The 20,298-nt window shown below is 35.7% G+C and overlaps 6 protein-coding genes, 1 non-coding gene and 1 pseudogene across 9 annotated transcripts; 3 read left to right on the top strand and 5 right to left on the bottom strand.

The window, feature by feature from the left end:
* Window positions 1–252: 252 nt before the first annotated feature.
* On the bottom strand, window positions 253–2,674 carry pals-8 (Protein containing ALS2cr12 (ALS2CR12) signature). Its single transcript, NM_001025832.4, has 6 exons — window positions 2,558–2,674; window positions 2,364–2,511; window positions 1,900–2,153; window positions 1,385–1,556; window positions 845–1,009; window positions 253–595 (listed from the first exon to the last, which is right to left on the bottom strand). Exons 1-6 carry the CDS (start codon window positions 2,641–2,643, stop codon window positions 359–361), a joined length of 1,062 nt encoding a protein of 353 aa, NP_001021003.1. The 5' UTR covers window positions 2,644–2,674; the 3' UTR covers window positions 253–358.
* Window positions 1,446–1,466, bottom strand: 21ur-13937. The gene has a single exon (NR_050667.1).
* A 767-nt stretch (window positions 2,675–3,441) lies between the features above and the next one.
* Window positions 3,442–6,137, top strand: C17H1.1 (annotated as a pseudogene). The gene is made up of 5 exons: window positions 3,442–3,489; window positions 3,535–3,774; window positions 3,863–4,117; window positions 4,222–4,602; window positions 5,736–6,137. Coding segments are annotated over exons 1-5 (1,326 nt in total).
* A 1,194-nt stretch (window positions 6,138–7,331) lies between these two features.
* Window positions 7,332–10,279, bottom strand: pals-4 (Protein containing ALS2cr12 (ALS2CR12) signature; the record flags this gene model as incomplete). The annotated part of the gene is made up of 6 exons (NM_060896.2): window positions 10,044–10,279; window positions 9,441–9,588; window positions 8,429–8,682; window positions 8,104–8,275; window positions 7,896–8,060; window positions 7,332–7,562 (listed from the first exon to the last, which is right to left on the bottom strand). Exons 1-6 carry the CDS (start codon window positions 10,127–10,129, stop codon window positions 7,332–7,334), a joined length of 1,056 nt encoding a protein of 351 aa, NP_493297.1. The 5' UTR covers window positions 10,130–10,279.
* On the top strand, window positions 9,578–16,274 carry pals-3 (Protein containing ALS2cr12 (ALS2CR12) signature). 2 transcript variants are annotated; one of them, NR_132565.1, is made up of 8 exons: window positions 11,336–11,359; window positions 11,405–11,620; window positions 11,729–11,983; window positions 12,087–12,467; window positions 14,144–14,347; window positions 15,071–15,325; window positions 15,415–15,792; window positions 15,927–16,274. NR_132565.1 is itself a non-coding variant. In NM_060895.4 (6 exons), exons 2-6 carry the CDS (start codon window positions 11,336–11,338, stop codon window positions 13,230–13,232), a joined length of 1,017 nt encoding a protein of 338 aa, NP_493296.2. In that variant the 5' UTR covers window positions 9,578–9,637; window positions 11,322–11,335; the 3' UTR covers window positions 13,233–13,350. The 2 variants fall into 2 exon arrangements, 1 of the variants encoding a protein (NP_493296.2); NM_060895.4 differs by lacking the exons at window positions 14,144–14,347; window positions 15,071–15,325; window positions 15,415–15,792; window positions 15,927–16,274 and adding exons at window positions 9,578–9,637; window positions 13,092–13,350 and having other exon boundaries at window positions 11,322–11,359.
* On the top strand, window positions 13,988–16,274 carry pals-12 (Protein containing ALS2cr12 (ALS2CR12) signature; the record flags this gene model as incomplete). The annotated part of the gene is made up of 5 exons (NM_001047172.1): window positions 13,988–13,993; window positions 14,144–14,347; window positions 15,071–15,325; window positions 15,415–15,792; window positions 15,927–16,274. 5 exons carry the CDS (start codon window positions 13,988–13,990, stop codon window positions 16,272–16,274), a joined length of 1,191 nt encoding a protein of 396 aa, NP_001040637.1.
* Window positions 16,275–16,312: 38 nt separating this feature from the next.
* On the bottom strand, window positions 16,313–16,630 carry pals-10 (Protein containing ALS2cr12 (ALS2CR12) signature). The gene is made up of 2 exons (NM_001276636.4): window positions 16,517–16,630; window positions 16,313–16,475 (listed from the first exon to the last, which is right to left on the bottom strand). Exons 1-2 carry the CDS (start codon window positions 16,600–16,602, stop codon window positions 16,340–16,342), a joined length of 222 nt encoding a protein of 73 aa, NP_001263565.1. The 5' UTR covers window positions 16,603–16,630; the 3' UTR covers window positions 16,313–16,339.
* Window positions 16,631–17,300: 670 nt separating this feature from the next.
* On the bottom strand, window positions 17,301–19,515 carry pals-2 (Protein containing ALS2cr12 (ALS2CR12) signature). Its single transcript, NM_060894.3, has 7 exons — window positions 19,429–19,515; window positions 19,289–19,382; window positions 19,099–19,246; window positions 18,470–18,723; window positions 18,238–18,409; window positions 17,772–17,939; window positions 17,301–17,710 (listed from the first exon to the last, which is right to left on the bottom strand). Exons 1-7 carry the CDS (start codon window positions 19,511–19,513, stop codon window positions 17,468–17,470), a joined length of 1,164 nt encoding a protein of 387 aa, NP_493295.1. The 5' UTR covers window positions 19,514–19,515; the 3' UTR covers window positions 17,301–17,467.
* Window positions 19,516–20,298: the final 783 nt, after the last annotated feature.

The following is a 20,298-nucleotide window of genomic DNA, read 5'->3' as shown; positions in this document are numbered from 1 at the left end:
AGGACTGATAAATAGGATGAAGTTGGGCTGCTCAGAGCTGCGATGACTACGAGGGAGCTGATACCATCCCCTCAGGAAAACGCTCATACTCGCAGCCCTTCGCAGCCCTTTAGGAACATCAAGCCAATTTATATTCAGTTTTATGAAAATTGTCACGGGATATTATTGATACTGTATTTCTATAGTGCTGCGGAGGCTGCTGCCAAAGCAGCCCAAGTCGCATCGCCATGAACTAGAAAACTAGGAAGTATACCGGAGAATATCATGAATTTTATTTATAATAGATAGAGGCACATAAAAGTGAGCTCATAGAATTTCCTTTTTATGAAATAACAATAAAGCAATTATTTATATACAATCAACTCCCGTTGGTATGCGTCAAAGCCTTCATAGACGAATTTCCATCTTGTTGCCATTGAATTGTATTGCGCTGAACTTCTTCACTAATAGCATCCATCTTATTGGTCAAACTGTCGATTTTGTCCATAATTGTACTAATACGAGCAAGATCCTGTTGTGCAGCAAGACTGGGCAAAGTACACACTGAACGAAAGCCACTTGACTCTATGCATCGCTTCACTTTGATTGACATTTCCTTAATGTTAAATGTTTAGATTTTTGTGGCTGTTGGATATATTTCTTGTCCAACATTGGGGGCAATAATTATAATTCCTATTGTCTTACCCAATTTCTGAAATGGAGATGGATTTTAATCAGTTACACACAGACCGTGCACCATATTTGAAATACCACCTCACTCTCACTTCTCCAGCGCAGATTTCCGCAACTAAACCAGCATCACGGTTTTTTTTTGAAATTTTATATTTCGAATATGCAAACTCACCGAAGATCCGCCAATCACTCGTGGGTCTGCATTGATTTCCAGAGTCCTACTACTTTCGAGCTGTTGATTTCGAAATTCCAATTTAGATTTGTGCTTTTCAATTTCGTCCGAAGTATACTTTATTTTTTTCAAGTCAGCAGGAAGGTAGTGATCTTTGTTCTCGCTCTAAATTATTGTATGAATTATTTAATTCTCAATTACTATTAAAGGTAGAGTAGCGCCAGTGGCTAAATTGCTTGAAAACTACTCATATGGTGCCAAGATGACCGAATATCACGAAAAAAATTCAAACAATTTTTGAAAATTTTTTGGTGTCAAAAAGTGACAATCACTCAGTTTTTGCCACTCATAATTTTTCTTTTGATTTCTTCAAAAGTTCATATTTTTCAAAATTTTGGCAACTTGCCAAAACTTTGGCAGGAAATTATGAAAAAAGCTAAAACATTTTGGAGTGTTTTAATATGATATTCGGTTGTTTTGAATTATTATAAATTTACTTAAACAAAATCCCCACTGGCGCTACTCCACAGTTAAGCTTACCAACTCTTTCATATCTTTCAATAGACCCAAGATCACATTAAAGCTTTCAATGCAACTCTCTGAATGTTGAATGACAGCCAAACTAGCATTACTCTTTTCTATGCTTAATTGCATGTTGTGTGAATCATTAATGTTTTTCATTTGAATTTGGTAAAGACTCGTATTTTGTTTACTGAAAAAAAATGTTAACACTTTAAAAATTTTTTAAATGTGAGGTTACGAAGCTCACTTGAATCGATAGTTTAGCAGTGTAAAAATTGAAATTTTTGTGGAACTTTGTTCCAAAACTTTCTTACTTTTCCGTAAATCCCGAAAAATATAAGTTTTGGTTCAATTTTCTGTTAAAAGAGAGAAATAAACAAAAATTATACAAATTTCGGCGATTGCCGATATTGTCGTTTGTCGATTCATCGAAAAATTTTTTGAAACAATCAAAAAAGTTGTGAAAATAACAAAATTCTTTATGGTTAGCATTCCTGGATAAATTTCACACCTCATGAGGTAACACTCCTTACCTTTTTGCATTCAACTCTTCCATTTTCAACATATGTTGCTCTACTCTTTGTTTTTCAATTTCTTTGTATTTTTTCTCACTGAGGTTCGCCATCGATTCGTGATGCTTGACAAGGTCTTCTGTTCGTTGTTCTTCAAGTTTTACACGTTGCTGTTCAACTTCTTTAACATCTTGTTCTCCCTTCTCGTTTATTTTCTCTAGTTGCTTTTCTAACTTTGCCATATAGGTTTTGTGTTCTTCGTTGAATTTTTCAACCTAAAAATTCAACATTCAAGCTTCAAATCGTACGTTTTTCTTAAAGAAGTTGCTAAAAATCTTTCTTCGAAGTAAAGGTGGCGAGAGGTCAACCTATAGACTTGTGACGAAGGGGCCTATTGTCTTAAAGAAAGCTAGGCTGTACACCAACCTCATCAAAAAAAGCTTAAATGAATTTTATACAACTTCAGATCCAACCTCCAATCATACCGATTTCCTATGTATTTCCTCAGCGGCATTCCTCTCCGCAACGCTAGAATTCCATTGTCGTAACATGTTTTCACGATGCTTTCTCTCTTTTTCCGCGATACGTGCCTGATGTTGCGTTTTCTCGTCGGTTATTTTGTCTTGCACTCTTCTGAAACTCGCAGAACTGTTATTTTGGACCTCAACGCGAAACGTACTTAACACTTTCTCGATTAGCAGCCCGAAGTTCGCTCAACCGTCGTTCAGAAGCTTCCAGTTCGCGATAATAGGCCGCTTCACTCATTTTCTTTTTCTGCACCTATAGAGTGGTCGTCCTAAATTTTGAAAATTCTGTACCACAAAAAAATTAATAATAAAATTATGTTAGATAGTTTGTAAATGTGGAAAACCGAAGGAATACTGAAATGAAATGGAACATTGATAAGAGTTGTTTATATTTGAAGTTGCAATTAGCAAGAACAAATATTGCAATGACAGATTCCAAAAAATATAATCGAGGATTCCTTATAATTAATGAAACTGTATAAGTCGTTGCCACATGCCATAAGGAATAGAAATCCTTTTTCATCGCATTGCTAACACCAACATTTGTTTAAAGCTGCTGTAGTTGATTTTTTTAATGCTTTATCAGATTCAAAGTTGTCTGAAAACATCAAACTTCATAAATAAACGAATATTGATAACAGTTGTATATACTTGTAGTTATGGTTAGCAAGAAAACATTTTGATGACATTTTCAAGAAGGAAGAATCGTGAATTCCTTATAATAAGTGAAACTGTATAAATTGTTGCCACATGTCATAAGGAAGAGGCATCAACTTTTCTCATACGCGTATATTGCTAACACCTAAACGTTTCATATATATTTGAGTTCAGGTGTGCATTATAGATACTTACTATTAATTTGAAAATACACAAGTTCACTTTTCATGCATTATCTGAAGTCCACTAGCAAACTATAAGTTCTACCGGCCCTACCGGAATCGTACAGTATCGTAGTGCAAACATGTTTTGTTAAATTGAAAAAAATTGTAGGCTTCACGATGTCGGTTTTTATTTTACAGTTTCAGATTGCTTCGGAATGCTGGGCTTCTTAGAGGATATGGTCAATGTTGTCACTGGGCATAAGGTATGGGATTACCTCTTTATTTTCAAAACAAACAAGTTATTTCAGGATAGGAGAATACAAAAAAACCGGGAGATCCAAGCTCAACGAGAAGCAAAAGCTAAACGGGAAGCATAAGCTCAACAGGAAGCACAAGCACAAGCACAACGGGAGTATGAAGAGCGAAAAAGACGATATGAGGCTCAGGAACGAAAAGAAGCGTACTATCGTGAGCGTATGAGTGACTTGAGAAGCTCCGAACTATCGCAGAGAAGAGCCGAGGAAGAACGCGCAGATAGAGAAAGACAGGTGATTTTATAAGTAAGATATGTGCAAAATCAGTAAGAATTAATAATAAAACAATTGTCTGGGTAAATCATCAATTGTTCAAGTTCAGGAAGCCGTGAAACAGTTACATGAGACAAAAATTGAGAACAATAAGAGAGAGGATGAACTCGTCAAATCACATCAAAAAGAATATTACGAAGCAATGCAAAGATCAGATGAGGCATTGAGAAACCAAAAAGATGCGGATAATAAGGAAATGATGACAAGGGAGAAGATTGATCAAGAAATGCGGAAACAGACCGAGCAGAATAAAAATCGCATCGAGGAGAGCATATTTTCAAACGTCAAAGCGCGGAAAGAGGAGGTGAGTTGAACCTACATAGCTTCTTCCCAAAACGCATATGTCCACGTGGTACTACATATGGAAATGCGAAAAATTTCATAATATAAGACTATTTTTAAATTCAGAACACCCGATTTCAAGAGGAGTGTCATAACGAGAAGAAACAATTTGGACTGAAAGTCTTGAAGACAGCGGAAGAGAACAACGCCATTGTTTTGAACGAAACGCAGAGAACCAATGAAATCAAGTTGGGTAATGAAAAAAATCAAATAGATCATGATTCACGAGTTTATGAGCTAGAAGAAAGGAGTATGGCAACAAAGATGTGCGTCAACCAAGAACGGGAGAAAGACAGAAAAGAAGCTGTTTTCATTGCTGTTGTCAAGAGAATGATCAGCGCTGGACGAGATGTTACAGGCAAAGTCGACTCTTTGGCGGATCACACATTCAAACTAACGACCGGAAGTGGAGGATCGGATTTGGAAGGCGATATTGAGCTTTGTGAGGTTTGTTGTTTCACTGATAATTATTTACTACGGTCCCATGCATACTCAGTCAACGCTCGGTATGTTGACTGCTACTCAAAACAGTTAATAAAAAGTGGAGAAACTGCCGATTTTTCATAGTATATTTTTGTAAAGGAGAAAATATTGGTGTAAGACGCCAGTAAAAAAACTCAGTTGAAATTTCCAGCAGATTTCGGAGGTGACCACCTAGCGCTAAACACAGCTTACTCCAGCTCATAGTTTTGAAATGCGCTCTAAACATGTTCTCGTCATCTCAGCCTTCGTCTTCTCAGTTACGAAAGCTTGTTTTTAACCAATTAACTGGACCAGTTTGAAGGAACATGCAAAAATTTCGAATTTTGTTTTGTTTTTGAACCTAACTAGGGAACCGTCAGAAGGTGCCCATCGGACTTGCATATGAGACCTATGCCATTTGATAGTGCATGTATTAAAACGGTTACTCGTGAGTCTTTAGCTGCAAAACTCCAGAACCAAGCTCACGGCGGGCTCTCAAAGATCTTTAAAAAAACAGTAAGGAAGAACTTTAACGATCTAACGAAGCAATTTTCCATATTCACTTTGGTAGCTCATATCTCCGCGGATAAATTTTTTACAGAAAAGTCATCAACATAAAAGTTGCTGATATTGATGTAAAGAACAAGTTTGTATTTGTAAGTTTTTTACCAAAACAGTTTTGTTTGCGAGAAAATCATTAGAAACGGATTAGCAGCATAAAAATAACAACTGCAGTTGCCGCACTTCACGCTGTTTTATCTCAAACAAAAAATTGTTGGTAAAAAATTTTCAACTACAAACTTGTTCGTTACAACAATATCAACAACTTATCAGTTGATGACTTTTCTGTAAAAAAATTATCTACGGAGATATGAGCTACCAAAGTGAAACTGGAAAATTGGCCCTGAAATGTTTCGTTAAAGTGCTATTTTTGGATATTTGAGAGCCCGCCGTGAGCTTGGTTCTGGAGTTTTGCCGCTAAAAATTCACGAGTAACCCTTTTAAGACATGCACTATCGACTGGCGTAAGTCTCATATGCAAGTCCGATGGGCACCTTCTGACGGTTCCCTAGTAAGTTACAAAAACTACAACCATTTATGTAATTTATACATTGCAGCATATTATTTCCATGATCAATGACAAAATAGTGAAACTACAAGAGAGTTGCTTGGATATTTCAAACTCCAACAACACCGATCATTCCATGGTTGAACAAGTGCAGAAAAAAGCTGAAGAGATTAAAGAGTCTGCACGGGAGATTCAAAAACATTTAGCACAATTTCAAGCTTTGTTATCAAACGATTCGAATACCGAATCGCTAAACCTATTCCAAAACGTTCAAGCCGAAAGTGAGAGCCTGAAAAAGATGATTAAATTGATACCAGCTGTCACTCAAACCAATCACGCAGAAACGTATCTAAGAAAACAAAGAGAAACACTAGCTCTTGGCACTGGAAAGGATCATTCGAGTGTTGCAGCAAAAGGCAAAGTTCAAGCATCTTTGAAGGACAAGAAATGAACATCTTGATTGTCTTTTCAACTGTGTTATAATAAATGTATTTTTTCTCTTTTTTTTCTCAAAAATTTGCTTGTTAATTGTAAATAAATTATTATTTTCTTCAGATATTTTTAAAATAAAGTTTGCTAATTTTTCGTGACAATTCTCTTATACTAAAACTGCAAGGGCACGACGTTGTAGAAGCGCAGTGCAAATATGGTGGAAATTGCAACAAGAATTCTAGATATCGGTACTGCCAATCAGCTTGTGAGCTCCGATGAGGGCGCTTTGCTGGAAAATTTTCAAATGATCAAAAAATGAAAATTGCCTTCTTATCTTCATTAGCTGTTGTTATTCTTCTTGAGATTGCCCTACAGAACCATGCTGTAAACGCAATCGAAAATAGTAGTTTGGAACTTTTTTACATGCTGTAGTGGTGCTGTTGAAGATTAATGGTTTTCTATAATGGCTTATAATAAAGTATTCAAACTTTTTCGTTGTGTTGTAAAGAAATAAAATGTATAATCTTGACAGTCATATTGGAAAAGCTTATCGCCGTAGAGTAGAAATCTACTATGGTAAGTTTGTAAGTTCGAAAAATTTCTAGTTTTTCAAAATATGTGGAAAAAAGTGTTGAAAAATACTGTTGAACTCTCATTGTTTTCAGTAAGAAGAGTCAAAAATAATCTCGAGTAGATTTTTGTCCGATGCCGGCTTTATAAATGAAACAAAACACAACACTTTATATTATTAAAAGAAAAGAAAGAGTAGAAAACTGTGCGGCATCCGTTTGGCATCTTGGGAAAAAACTTGATTTCTTAGGGAGTTCAAATGAATATTTCGAAAATGTTGTATCAGATGACTAGATTTGGCTTTGAGCTTGGCCTCTAACCAAAAAATGTTATACCAGGTTAAACTTGAAGGCAAACTACAATCGGAGGACATAACTTTATGCTGGTGTCATTTTCCAAATTGTATTCTAACAAGTTAAGTAATTGAAGTAGGAATTAATCTACTCATCTGATACAATAGCCTCATAATAATTAACTGATCAGTTTCTCAAAAAGTTAAAGTTTTCTCTCAGGCTGCAGAATGGATGCCGCCAACTAAAAAAAAAGTCGACCGGGGAATTAATTTCATATGGATGCATAAAAGTGAGCTCGTACAAGTTCCTTTTCAGCAAATAGTGGTAAAGCAATTATTCATATTCTTCAATCAATTTCCTGTTGTATTCGTCAAAGCATTTGTTATACGTCGGCTCCATTGAATTGATTTTGTCTTAATTTCTACATTGATAGCATCCAGGTTATCGGTCAAACTGCCGATTTTGTTTATAATTCCACTAATACGGGCATGCTCCTGTTGTGCAGCAAGAAGGGGCAACGTTGTACAAACTGAACGGAGGTCACTCGACTCCACGCAACATTTCATTTTCATTGACATTTCCTGAATTTGAAATATTCAGATTTTGGAGAACGTTGGATATTGTTGGTGCAATAGTAAAGTCAACATTGGGCCAGGCAATCTTGATCGAACTCTCAATGTTCTACCCAGTGGGGTCAGTTTGGGTGAGAGGTGGGCAAGAATGAACTTGAGCAAAAGTTGGCCGTCTTGCCTAGTTCTGAACTTACGAGCCAATATTTTAATCACGACAGAGGAGAGAGAATGACAATGCGCCGAAGGCATATTAGTCTGACAAACACGTAATTCTACAATTTTTTCCGTAACTGGCCCATCATAACCTTTTTTTTCAAATTTTATACGAGAATGCAAACTCACAAAACAGCCATCAACCACTTGGGGGTCTGCGTTACTTTCCAGATTAATTTTACTTATGAGCTGTTGCCTTTGGAAGTCGCATTTCGCTCTGTGTTTTCCAATGTCGGCCGAAATGTTCTTCATTATTTTAATGTCAGTTGGAGAGTATTGATCTCTGTTTTCACACTGAATTTTTTAATTAAGAAGTTTCAGTTACTACTAAGCTTACATAAGTTTTCATTTCTTGCAAAAGACTTGAGATAGCATCACCGCTTTCAATGCTTTTCATCATATGTCCAATTAAGGTCAAGCTCGATTGTCTGCTTTCTCGGCTTAAGATCATGTTTTGTGTATCATCAATAAGTCCCATTTGAGTTTCGTGCTCAATCGCATTTCGTGTACTAAAAATTGTAATTTTCAATGGGTGAAGTTGCGAAGCTTGTTTGAACTAGCGGGAAATTCAAATTGAAAGTTGAAAATTTTGATTTTTTTTCAGCATTTGTACACTGGATGAATTTCACACCAAAAAGTACTCACTATCAGGAAACTCCTACCTTAACGCCTTCATCTCTTCCACGTTTAAGATATTTTGCTCTTTTCTCTGTTGTCTAATTTCTTCAAATTTTTTTTCATTGAGTTCCTTCATCGTTTCGAGATGGATGTCAAGGGCTTCTGTTCGTTGTTTTTCAAGATTTGCACGTTGCAGCTCAACTTTTCTAACATCTTCTTCTCCCTTCTCTTTTATTTCTTTTATTTGCGTTTCTAACTTTTCCGTTTCGTTTTTGTGTTTTTCTTTGAGTTGTTCAACCTAAAAAAAGTAATTTTTAAATCTCAAAGCGCGTGATTTTTTTACAGAATTCGCAAAAAACCTTTCTTCGAAGTGGGTCTGCTGTCTTAAAGAAAGCTAGGCTGTATGCCGACCAAATTGAAATGCGTACACAAATGTTAAACAAATTGAGATCAAACTTCGTTTAAAGTTATTGAATTCGAGTTTTAATACCTTTTAATGATTTTTTAATGGTGGAGTAGCGCCAGTAGGGAAATTGTCTAAATACACTTAAAATGATCCAAAACGATCAAATATCATAAGAAGCCACTCCAAAAATTTGTATAATTTTTATAATTTCCAGTCAAAATTTTGAAAAGTATGAGCTTTTGAGGAAATCTAAAGCAATATCGCTTGTTCCGACCCCAACAATATTTTAATACGAATAATTAAAACAAAATTGCAGTATAAAAAATGAAGGACAATTTTTTTTTAGTCGATTTCCAAAAATTATAAGTGGCAAAACCTGAGTAATTGTCACTTTTTAGACAGTGAAAAAAAAACTTCAAAAAATGTTTGAAAAGGTTTATTATGATATTTGGTCATTTTGACACCATACGAGCATGTTTTAACATTCTTCTCACTGGCGCTACTATCCCTTTATATAAGATTTAGTAAGAACCTAGATTGCCTACCCAACTTGAAAATACATTTTAAAATTAATTGAAGTCTTACCTAAAAAGAACGTGTGCCTTAAACTACAAGCGCTAAATTCATAACTTTGTTAATAACGATCATACCGATTTCCTATGTGCTTCCTCTGCGGATTTCCTCTCTGCAGCGCTGGAATTCGTAAGTCGTAACATGTTTTCATGATGTTTCTTCTCTTTTTCCGACATTCGTGCCACATGCTTCTCTCGCTCATCAGATATTTTGTCTTCCACTGTCCTGAAATTGGTATTGCTGATGTTGTGGGGCTGTGAAACATTTTTTAAAGGTAAACAGACAAAATTATTTATTTCAAAAATAATAATCCAAATTTTTAACTCAAAATTAATATAGAAACGTTGAAAAATGTTTGTTCTATCAAAAAATAATATTTTTTGTTGAAAAGCTGCAGAAATGCCTCAAAGAGTGCTTTAAAGTTGTTGTTTACCGAAAAACCGTTAAGCGTCACTTTTTTGGCAAACGGCAACTTTCAGGCACTATTTGAGACATTTTTGAAGATTTACAACCAAAAAAATAAATGCTCTCTTAAGATGGAACGAACTTTTTTCTACATTTCTATATTAATTTTGGATTTAAAAAAAGTTAAATTATCATATTGAAATAAGAAGTTTTGTGCGGCTTTTTCAAAAACAATCGCTGCACAGCCCTGTTGTGGACCTCAAAGCAAAACGTACCTGATACTTTCTCGATTAGCAGCCCGAGAATCGCTCAATCGTTGTTCAGAAGCTTCCAGTTCTCGATAGTAGTCGGTGTCACTCATTTTCTCTTTTTTGCACCTATGGAGGGTTTTGTCTTAAATTTTAAAGATTATTTTTTTAAGAATTTTGAAGCAAAAAAAAATTAATAATAAAATTATGTAAAATATTCTAAAAATACTAAAAAGACGGTTGCATGAATGCTGGAATGGAATGGAATATTGGTAACAGTTGTTTATATTTGAAGTTACAATTAGCAAGAACAAATATTGCAATGACATTTTTCAAAATGGAATAATCGAGGATTCCTTATAATAAATGAAACTGTATAAGTCGTTGCTGAGTCATAAGTCATAAGGAATAGGTGAGTCATAAGGAATAGAAAAGGTTTTTCATAATATTGCTAACACTAATATTTTTTTAAAATACTGCCACGAACGAAAGAAGTGTGTATAACTTTAAATTGCCTCAATGCACTCTATGAAACTGTTTTCTTGATTTTTTTGATACTTCTAAATTTTCAAATTCTAATTTTTGATTATCCAGTTGTTTTATTTCCATTTTTTAGATTACTCTGCAAAAAAGACTTCGACCATAGTTATAGGGTGGGTGTACGGACCCGATTTTGTATAAGAATAGATCCCCTGGATTATTTGGTTGGCTAGAAACAAATTTTTCGGCAACAATGTAATGCGTTTTCTTCTTAATTCATTTGTTACTGACACGTTTTTCATGCTAACCAGGGGTGGGCGGCTATTTTTCGGCTACCGTATTTCCTCTATTAGTCTTGCAGTCTCTAATAGTCTTGCACCCCTATTCTTGCCAGACCAGCAGAATTTCATGAAAACTTCAATAATTTTGCCGACGACCATCGAACGATCTCAAAACTGAAATGGATGTATGATAAGAGTTTTTAAGAACACATTTAAAAGTAGCAAAAGTGAATAATTGTTTGACGATAAGTATAAGGAATATAATGCATTTTTATAAAGGAAACAAGATAAGAAAATTGGTATAAGGAATGAGGAGTATGTAAATTAAATTTCATCATCTTCCTAACCCTTAAACTTCTGATATATGGTTTATTATCGAACGAAATTTCATTTCATTTGTTTTCCGCGTTGCTTTTTTTGAATATAATTAACTCATAGAATACGTTTTGATTTTAGTCCTGATTTGAATTCGAGTTCTCGTTATTTTGTAAGCATCCATATTCGTTGAAACCATTGAGAAATTCAAAACTGTTTCAGTTTTCAGATTGTACTGGAAGCATGGGGAATGCGCCCTCAGACACTGTATGAGACTATTTCTTTATTCCTAAAACAAGAAAAATATTTCAGGAAGCGAAAGAGGAAAGAGAACGGGAGTTCCAAGCGGGACAGGAAGCACAAGCTCGACGGGATGTACAAGCACAGCGGGAGTATGAAGAGCAAAAAAGACGATATGAGGCTCAGGAACGAAAAGAAGCGTACAATCGTCAGCGTATGAGTGACTTGAGAAGCTCCGAACTATCGCAGAGAAGAGCCGAGGAAGAACGCGCAGATAGACAGAGACAGGTGACTTTATAAAAAAAACATGTGCAAAACAAGTAGAAATTTCAAAACAAATTTTTGTCTCGACCCACGAATTAGGAACACGGGTAATTATATATTTATAAAATTCAGACAGCCGTGGAACAGCTTCAAGCGACAAAAACTGAGAGCAACAGAAGGGAGGATGAACTCGTAAAATCAAATCAAAAAGAACAAATTGAAGCAATGCAGAGATCCGATGAGGCATTAAAAAACCAAAAAGATGCGGATAACAAGGAAATTTTGACGAGAGAGAAGATTGATCAAGAAATGCTGAAGCAGACCCAGGAGAGAAAAAATCACAGCGAGGACATCATACTTGCAAACGTCAAAGCGTTGAAAAAGGAGGTGAGTTGATCCTCGATTCTCCCAAAATGCATTTTTCCATATACAGTAAAATAGCCTTACATTAGTTACAATTTTTATAAATACAAACTTATTCTCAATTCAGAACACACGATTTCAAAAGGAGAGTCTTAACGAGAAGAAACAATTTGGACTGAAAGTCTTGAAGACAGCGGAAGAGAACAACGCCATTGTTTTGAACGAAACGCAGAGAACCAATGAAATCAAGTTGGGTAATGGAAAAAATCAAATAGATCATGATTCACGAATGGCTGCGTTAAAAGAACGGAATATGGTAACAAAGGGTCTTTTCTACGGAGAACTAGGAAAAGACAGAAAAGAAGATGTTTTCATTGCTGCTGTCCACAGAATGGTCAGCGCTGGACGAGATCTTACAGATGAAGTCGACTCTTCGGCGGGTCACACAATCAAACTAATTAGAGGAAGTGACCGAGCGGAATTGAAAAGCAATATTGGACTTTGTGAGGTTTGTTGTTTCACGAAGAATTTTTTACTATGTTCCCACGTGTAAGATATTCAGTCGACGCTCGGTAAATTGACTGCTACTCAAAAAACTACTATTTCTTAGAAGTTCTGCAAAGTATCTCTTTCTGTTGGTACTAATCAAACCAACATTTAACAGTTTAAGCGAAAGAAGTTCCTGTCTGGTGAATACATAATTCACCGGCTCTTACCCAAACGAAACCACACAGGCGCGTGCTTCCTCCACGCTAGCGGCCTGTAAAGTGGGTCGCCCCATTTTTTTGGTCGAAGTCACGTCCCCGACCCCGACCCATTTTTCAAAAGTGAGAAGAAAGTTGTCAAAAACTTAAAAATTATTTTTGTCGAAAAATCACGTGTAAAAGCTGAAAATTATAAAATTATTGTATTTTTATCAAATTTAAAAAGACACATACGTTTTTCAATACAAACAAGTTTGAGATACAACGTTTAAACACGTTTTCTCAATTCTAGACTTTTTCCGAAAATGGGTCGGGGACGTGACCATCTGAAAAATTCTGAAATTTCTCAACCTAGTTACGACAACATTTTTTGAAAATGTTGTATAGTTTTTAAACCCAAGTTGAAACAATTTGTATTCATATTTCAGTATATTGCTACCAAAATCAGCAGCAAAATAGTGAAACTACAAGAGAGTTGCTCAGTTTTTTTAAACTACGATATTACCGATCATACCATGGTTGAAGCAATAAGGAAAAACTCGTATCTGAGAAACACACTGAAACACTAGCTCAGGGTACTGAAAGTACTGCAGAAAAGAGAAAAGCTCAAGAATCTTTGGAGGATAAGAAATAAACATATTGATTGTCTTTTCGATTTTTTTTTTTTTGTAATAAAATTTTTTTTTCTCTTTTTTTTCTCAAAAAAAACTTGCTGGTTGTTCCAGTTCTTGAGATCGAAAACTTTCTTTTTGACAGTTCCGAGTTATATTTTAATCAGGGAGGCCTGAAATTGTTATTCTGCAAATCGAATTCCGGCTGAAAACGGCAAATAGCAAGTTTGCCGAATTTGCTGAATTTTTACCAACTTGCCAAGCGTCATACTTTTTCTGATCAAAATAATTTTTCGTTTTCTCAATATATTTATCTAACCAAATTTATTTACTTTTCGTGCTAATTCTAGATGCATTCAATTTCGCAGTGCAGAATTGAAATTTCTAAATCTTAATCTAAAAACAATTGTCCAAAAAATTCTGAATTTTTTCCGAATGCCGGTCATCTCTGATGTCAATTACTTTTTCAACTCATAGTCCAAATGTTTGAAACCATTGCTAATTGTTGTTTTTGCCACACGACGCTTGGCGTGAATACCGATAAGAACAGAATAGATTCTCTGGGTTAGCAATTTATTGCTATTTTTCAACTTCCAATTTCAATTGTTTTCTAGTTTAAGAAACTTCCTTTTCAGTGTGTCTTTCTAAATTTTGTTCTATTTGTTTCCATCCAGATCTCAGTTGCATCTCTTGGTGAGGACTAGAAATCAAATATGGGTGTAAGTTTTTGACAATAATTACGATTTATTTTGTTGTTCTCAAATTACATAGTTTTGCAGTAGATAAATCCAGGTTTATCTAGACTATGAGTTGAAATGATGGTCTAATTGAAAACATGATAACAATAAAAATAATGATAATAATTTCAGGAAATATTCAGCAGTGACGGTGAGCAGCGGAGGAGAGAAGATCGAGCACGTGCACAGATTCGAGCCGATCAGGAGCAACGACGAAGAGATCTTGAAGAAAGTGAACGGCGGGCTGAGGAGGAACGACGGCAGTATGATCGGGAGAGGAGAAGAGAGCAAGAACGGCTTGAAGCTCTGCAGCGATTGGAAGATGCGTTGAGAATGGTAAGAATACACTTGTAAGACAAACTTGAAAAGTTAATAGTTAAGTGTTAATCTTTTTATTTTTTTTAAATCAAGAATTCAAATTTACCCGAAAAAATGAACTGAAATCTAGAGGCTTTTGAATTTCGGAACACTTTTGGAGTTTGTTTTTTTAATTGAATAAATATTAAATACATAGTGAATACTATTTCTGACAAACGTATTTCAAAATTTTTAATTCCAAATCCTTCTTCCCTAGGCTTGATCAATTTGTCTCATTCGCTAGCTCTAATAGGCACCCTATGATTCTCGTTAGAAAGGACAGCTGCTCCGCTCACTTTTTCGCCCAAACGGTTCCCATTTGGAATAATCTTTTCAAAAACGTCCCGGTTTTCCTCTCTCCTTTCCAATTTTCTAATTTTCTAGATCTTCACATTCCCCGGTATTGAATATATGTGATCTCTAGTCCATTTTCTCTCTTCATTATTCTATATTCTTTTTTTTTCTGTTTCCTCATTCTTACCACACCCATTTCCCACACTCGAGATGAACTCTTGCTGGGTTTGTCTCGTTTTATAAATTTATTTTTCCCATTAAACCTCAAATTGTACTACTTTTTTATGTATTACCTTTTTGGCTCTTAATGTTGAAAAAATAAATCAAATCAATCAAATCATTTACTACATATAGAGAAGAGCCTCCCTCCGCCCAATTTAGAGTATAAAAGTTCCATTGATTTTCCAGGAGCTCCGACAACGTGAACTCGAGAGACAACTTGCTGCTCAAGCCGAAAAAGATAGAATTGAGAAAATAATTCGAGATCTCATACTAACCGCTGAAGAAGAATTCAAAGTAGGCAAAGAAGAATTGAGAAAAGAACATCAATCTGTGATGAGGAAGATACGAGAATTTCACAAGAATGCTTTAGAAATGAAACGAATCGATTTTAAATTAGCCGAAGGAATTCTTTCGGTTGCAATTGATGGAATAAAAGAGATGGTTAGTTGAACCTGGTCCGCCTGGCCGAATGCCTACAGCTTCATTTTTCCCTACTTTAAAAATATTAGCTATTTTAAGAAGCATTTCAGATGAAAATTGACAAAGAAGAGCATCGCTCTGAAATCAAACGTCACGAGTTAACGAAACGAGAAATGGTTGAAAAGCATCAAGAAACAATTCTTTCGGAAATCTTACTAACATCAACATTTGAAGAAGATATGCAAGAGCACGAGCTACAACATCAATTAAAACTGGAAAATATCGAGAAGAAATCTGAAATAGATAAAGCCAACTTTGATAAAGCAGTTAGAGCTGATATTCTTGAAAACAAGTTTAACAGGGCCGTGCAGCGAACAAAACGCGCGGGGTGCTCGTTGTCAGATGCCATGGAGATTTTGAACGAATCAATCGGTTCTCTGCAAGATGAAGATGGTGAACAGACATTGACAAGGGCTAGGAACCGACAGGTAACACTACTTCTTTACTGACATTGATCTCTCACAAAATTGTCAGATTTTTTCAAGAATAAGTGTTTGAAATTTGATTTTAAAACTGTTCAGTTGGAAAAATATAATTTAAACAAATCATATCTTTATTCTAGATTGGCATAACTCGGGTGAATCATGGCTTGAATGATCTGTCGGAAGCAGCAGAAAACATATTAAGACTGCATGGGCTCGACGTTGAGGAGGACAGCACAAACAAAGAAATTTCTACACAAATTCTAGACGATATTGGTACTGCCAGAGAATGTTTGAGCCAGCTTGTAAACTCTGATGAGGAAACTTTGTTGGAAACTTTTCAAATGCTCAGCGAGAAAACTTCTTTTTTATCTTCATTAGCTGTTGACATTCTTCTCGAAATTGCCCTACAAAACCATGTTGTAAACGCAATCGAGAAGAGTAATTTGGAATTGTTCGAATGTTGTACTGGTGCTATTGAAGATTGATAATGGGTTGTAATAAAGCAATCAAATTTAGTGTACAGTTATGAAAATTTATTCATGGTTATTTATCATATATCTGCGGCATTCTTCTTCGCAACGTTGGAATTTGAATTCCGTAACTGGTCATCATGGATCTTTTGTTCTTTTTCCGCCATACGTGCCTGATGTTGCGTTTGCTCGTTGGTTATTTTGTCTTGCACTCTTCTGAAACAAGCAGAACTGATGGCCCTCAACGCGAAACGTACCTAACACTTTCTCGATTAGCAGCCCGAAGTTCGCTCAACCGTCGTTCAGAAGCTTCCACAGCGCGGTAGTAGGCCGCGTCACCCATTTTATTATTTTTTTGGGTCGTCCTAAAATTTTAAAAATTCGGAACAAAAAAAGATTAATCAAGACATTATGTTACGTATTCTAAAAAGAAGGAAAACCAAAGTAATACTGAAATGTAATGGAATATTGATAAAAGTTGTTTATATAATATTTGAAGTTACAACTAGCAAGGACAAATATTTTAGTGACACTTTTCAAAAAGTAATAATCAAGTTTCCTTAGAAAAATTGAAACTGTAGAAATTGTTGCCACATGTCTTAAGGAATTGAAAATATTTTTCAGCACCTTGCTAACCCTGAAATTTGTTTGAATAACGCCACGAATGAAAGAAGTATGTATTCAAATCGCCTCAAAGCAATCTGAGGTACTTCCTAGAATATCTTGGAACGTCTAGCTAGAAAATCTAGATCACTCAAAAATCTAGATTTCACAAATAATAATATTTGATTATTCAATTGTTTTATTGTTTGACCCAGCTTGTGAGCTCTGATAAGGAAACTTTGCTGGAAACTTTTCAAATGCTCAGCGAGAAAACCTCCTTCTTATCTTCATTAGCTGTTGATATTCTTCTCGAAATTGCCCTACAGAATCATGCTGAAAAAGCAATCGGGAAGAGTAGTTTGGAACTTTTTTACATGCTGTAGTGGTGCTGTTGAAGATTGATACGGTTTTTTTTTTAAATAAAGTATTCGATTTCTGTGCACAGTTATGAAAGTTTATTCATGATTTTTTAACAATATACAAATCAAAACTAAGGCAGTTACAGTTAATTTCAAGTTTACTACATACAACTGATAATTCTGTTTATGTTGAGGTATGAATTATTGGCCGAAATCGAATTGGAAACAATTTTACTTTCAACACGATTACTCCTTTTCTATCGTCTTTTGTTCAACCACCGCTTCTACAATTTCCAGTTGCTTCCAGCTCACAAAATTCAGTCGAACATCGTCGCTGATAGCCTCAAGCGTGCTTGTCAAGTCATCAATGTTCTGTAAAATTGCGGTGATACGCAAATGCCTTTGCTCTCCCATAAATCTTGGCAACGTCGTACATGCCGAACGGATTGTGGTGGATTCCATGGGCTTTTTCATGGAGTTTATGGCAGTCTGAAATTTTGAATGTAGAAATTTTTGGGGGAATAAGGGAAATTAAGAAATAATCACTCACTTGACACGCTATCACTAGTTCGTGATCGCAATTCGGTTGATTTAGAACAAAATCGCGGAATGCGTTCGTACGAATATCAAATATCGACCTGGAATTTCCGATTCCGGAAGAATAATATTCAGCGCAGGCTGTATCGGAATCCTCGTAATCTTCACCATTGTTGTCGCACTGAAGATTAAAGAATAACTCCCGAAAGTATCACTATTTTTTTATTTTTCAAGTTGAAAACGTTGGCTTCAAAAAAGTTAGTTTCCAGCCGCTGTAACATTGGCAAGTTGATCAAATTTCAAATTTTAACTAAATTTAGGCCATATTTTTTTTAATGAGAGGTTTTCAAGATGTTGCATTAAGTTATGTGGTGTTTTTAAACAATTTTGATTTCAATAAAGCAATAAAACATTCGACTACACCTCCTTTAATATATTTGTGCAAAATCCTCTTTCAACTTAAAATTTATAAGAATCACCAAAGCTTTGATATCTCCCAAATTACTCCTTGCTTCATTCACAGGTTCCATGATTGCCATGAACAATCTGTAAACCTCCCTGTTCGCTTCATTCACTGCAAGACGTTGGCTCATCCCTCGCGCCTGCTCGAGTTTCTCCATTACAATTTTGTGCTCGATCGCCTTCCGCTGGCTGAAAATTTTTTAAGTTCAAAACCATCAAGAAAAAATCCTGAAAACTTCCGATGCTCACCCCTCATTCTTCATTTCAAGCATTTTCAAAGCATGCTGCTTGACCTTCTCCCTAGTGCAATCTTCATGGCTTTTCTCCACCATCTTCAACATCTTCTTGTGGTGCTTGTCAAGCTCCGCACCTCTTTCTAGATGAAGTTTTGCCATTTGATCTTCTACATCCCGTACTTCACGTTCACCCTTCTGTCTGATCGCCTCCATTTGCACCTCGCAGTTTTTCATCTCAGATTCGTGGGTTTTTCTCAGCAGGTTCAGCTAGAAAGTGGAGGGTTATAGTTTACGATGTTAGCTTTGCTATAGATTTTATAAATTGAACACGTATGTAATAGAGTTACATGTTATGCTGTTAGAGGTACAGTGCTCGGGTAAGTCTAGTTTTGAGCATGGTGCATCGATCAGGAATACTTCTCAAGCTTTGTTCGGCTTCTTATACTGAGTTTCTAATTTCTAGGAATGCCACTTTTATGTTTTGATTAACTATATGAATATAGACATGAAATAACCAGTGTTAGAAAAACCGCATATTTTTTCTCAAACCAAAAAAACGTAGGTATGGGATCACAGAAGTTGTTTTCCTTTATAAGTGTTGCTAAAAGCCGCAGACGACATAGGCGATAAAATACTTAATACCTCTTTTTCATGCATGTTAGCTGCAGCCGACCTCTCTGCAGAGCTGGCATTTCTCATTGCTCCCATTACATCTTCATGCTCTTTTTGTTTTTCTCTGTAAAGCATCTCATGCTTCAATCTCGAGTTGTCCATTTCAAGTTCCAATTCTCTGAAGTTTGCTGATTCGAAAAATACAATCTTCTCGCCTTACTTTTGATTTTCTTGATTTTCCTTTCGCTGCTCTTCCAATTTTCTTTCAAAAGCTCGCTCAGCATTGTTGAAGGCATTGTCACTTCTTTGTTTTTCTGCAAAAAAGTGTTTTTAATAAGTTATCTGAAACTATGAGCATACCTTCTTCACGTGCCCTTCTAGCCTCTTCCTGCTTCACTCTGTTCTCTGCCAGCTGTTTCTCAAGGTGCTCGGTGACTTTTGTCATTTCTATAAATGTGATAAGAGCAAAATTGCTGATGACGGAAGGTTATTATCAACACTTTTCAAATAGTAAATAGCAATACGGGGGTGACGTTTCTTGTCTCACAGTCTGCACGTGGTGTCAGGCTGTCCCATTGCTCTACTGCACACCCATTGCACACAGATTTGGGACGTCACAGCGCATTTCTAACTTTCATTTAAAAATTCGTCAAAATCGACGCTTAAATTGAGAAACGATTATTCAAAAAGCGCTGTGACGTCACAAATTTCCAAGAAATATTTTCCCGCTTTTTGTGTGCACTGGAGCAACGGGATAGCCTGACACCACGTGTGTCTGGCGCGAATTTGTAATAGGGGTAAGGTAATATTTAAATTAATACGGGTTTCGCAGGAAAATAGTTTTATTTGTTTTCCTTTAAATTTTTTCAAAAATGGATTTCTTGAAAAAAAAAAGCGTTTACGTAGGCAAAAAAATGACTGTCTGCCTTCTAAGCGGCCAATATGCAATTAACTGAACTCAAATTGAAAATTGAACTCCAAGTACCCAAATTTACGAAAAAAATTCACCGGAAGAAAGGCACCTAAACCTGAAAGCATGTGTGCCTACTGAACCTAAAAATGGTTTTAGTTATTGAAACTCACTGAAAGAATTCGCGTTCTTACTATTAGCAGAATTTGAATATATTTGAGAAATAACGATGAGAAATTTTTTTCTAATGTTAAAATTATCTTATCAGTTTTGACCATGAGGAAGTTTAATTACCTTCTTGCTATTGTTAAAAGCGTTTA

This window comes from Caenorhabditis elegans, chromosome I, assembly GCF_000002985.6.
Source record: "Caenorhabditis elegans chromosome I".
Lineage (NCBI taxonomy): Eukaryota > Metazoa > Nematoda > Chromadorea > Rhabditida > Rhabditidae > Caenorhabditis > Caenorhabditis elegans.
This window is presented reverse-complemented; position numbering and strand designations above follow the sequence as displayed.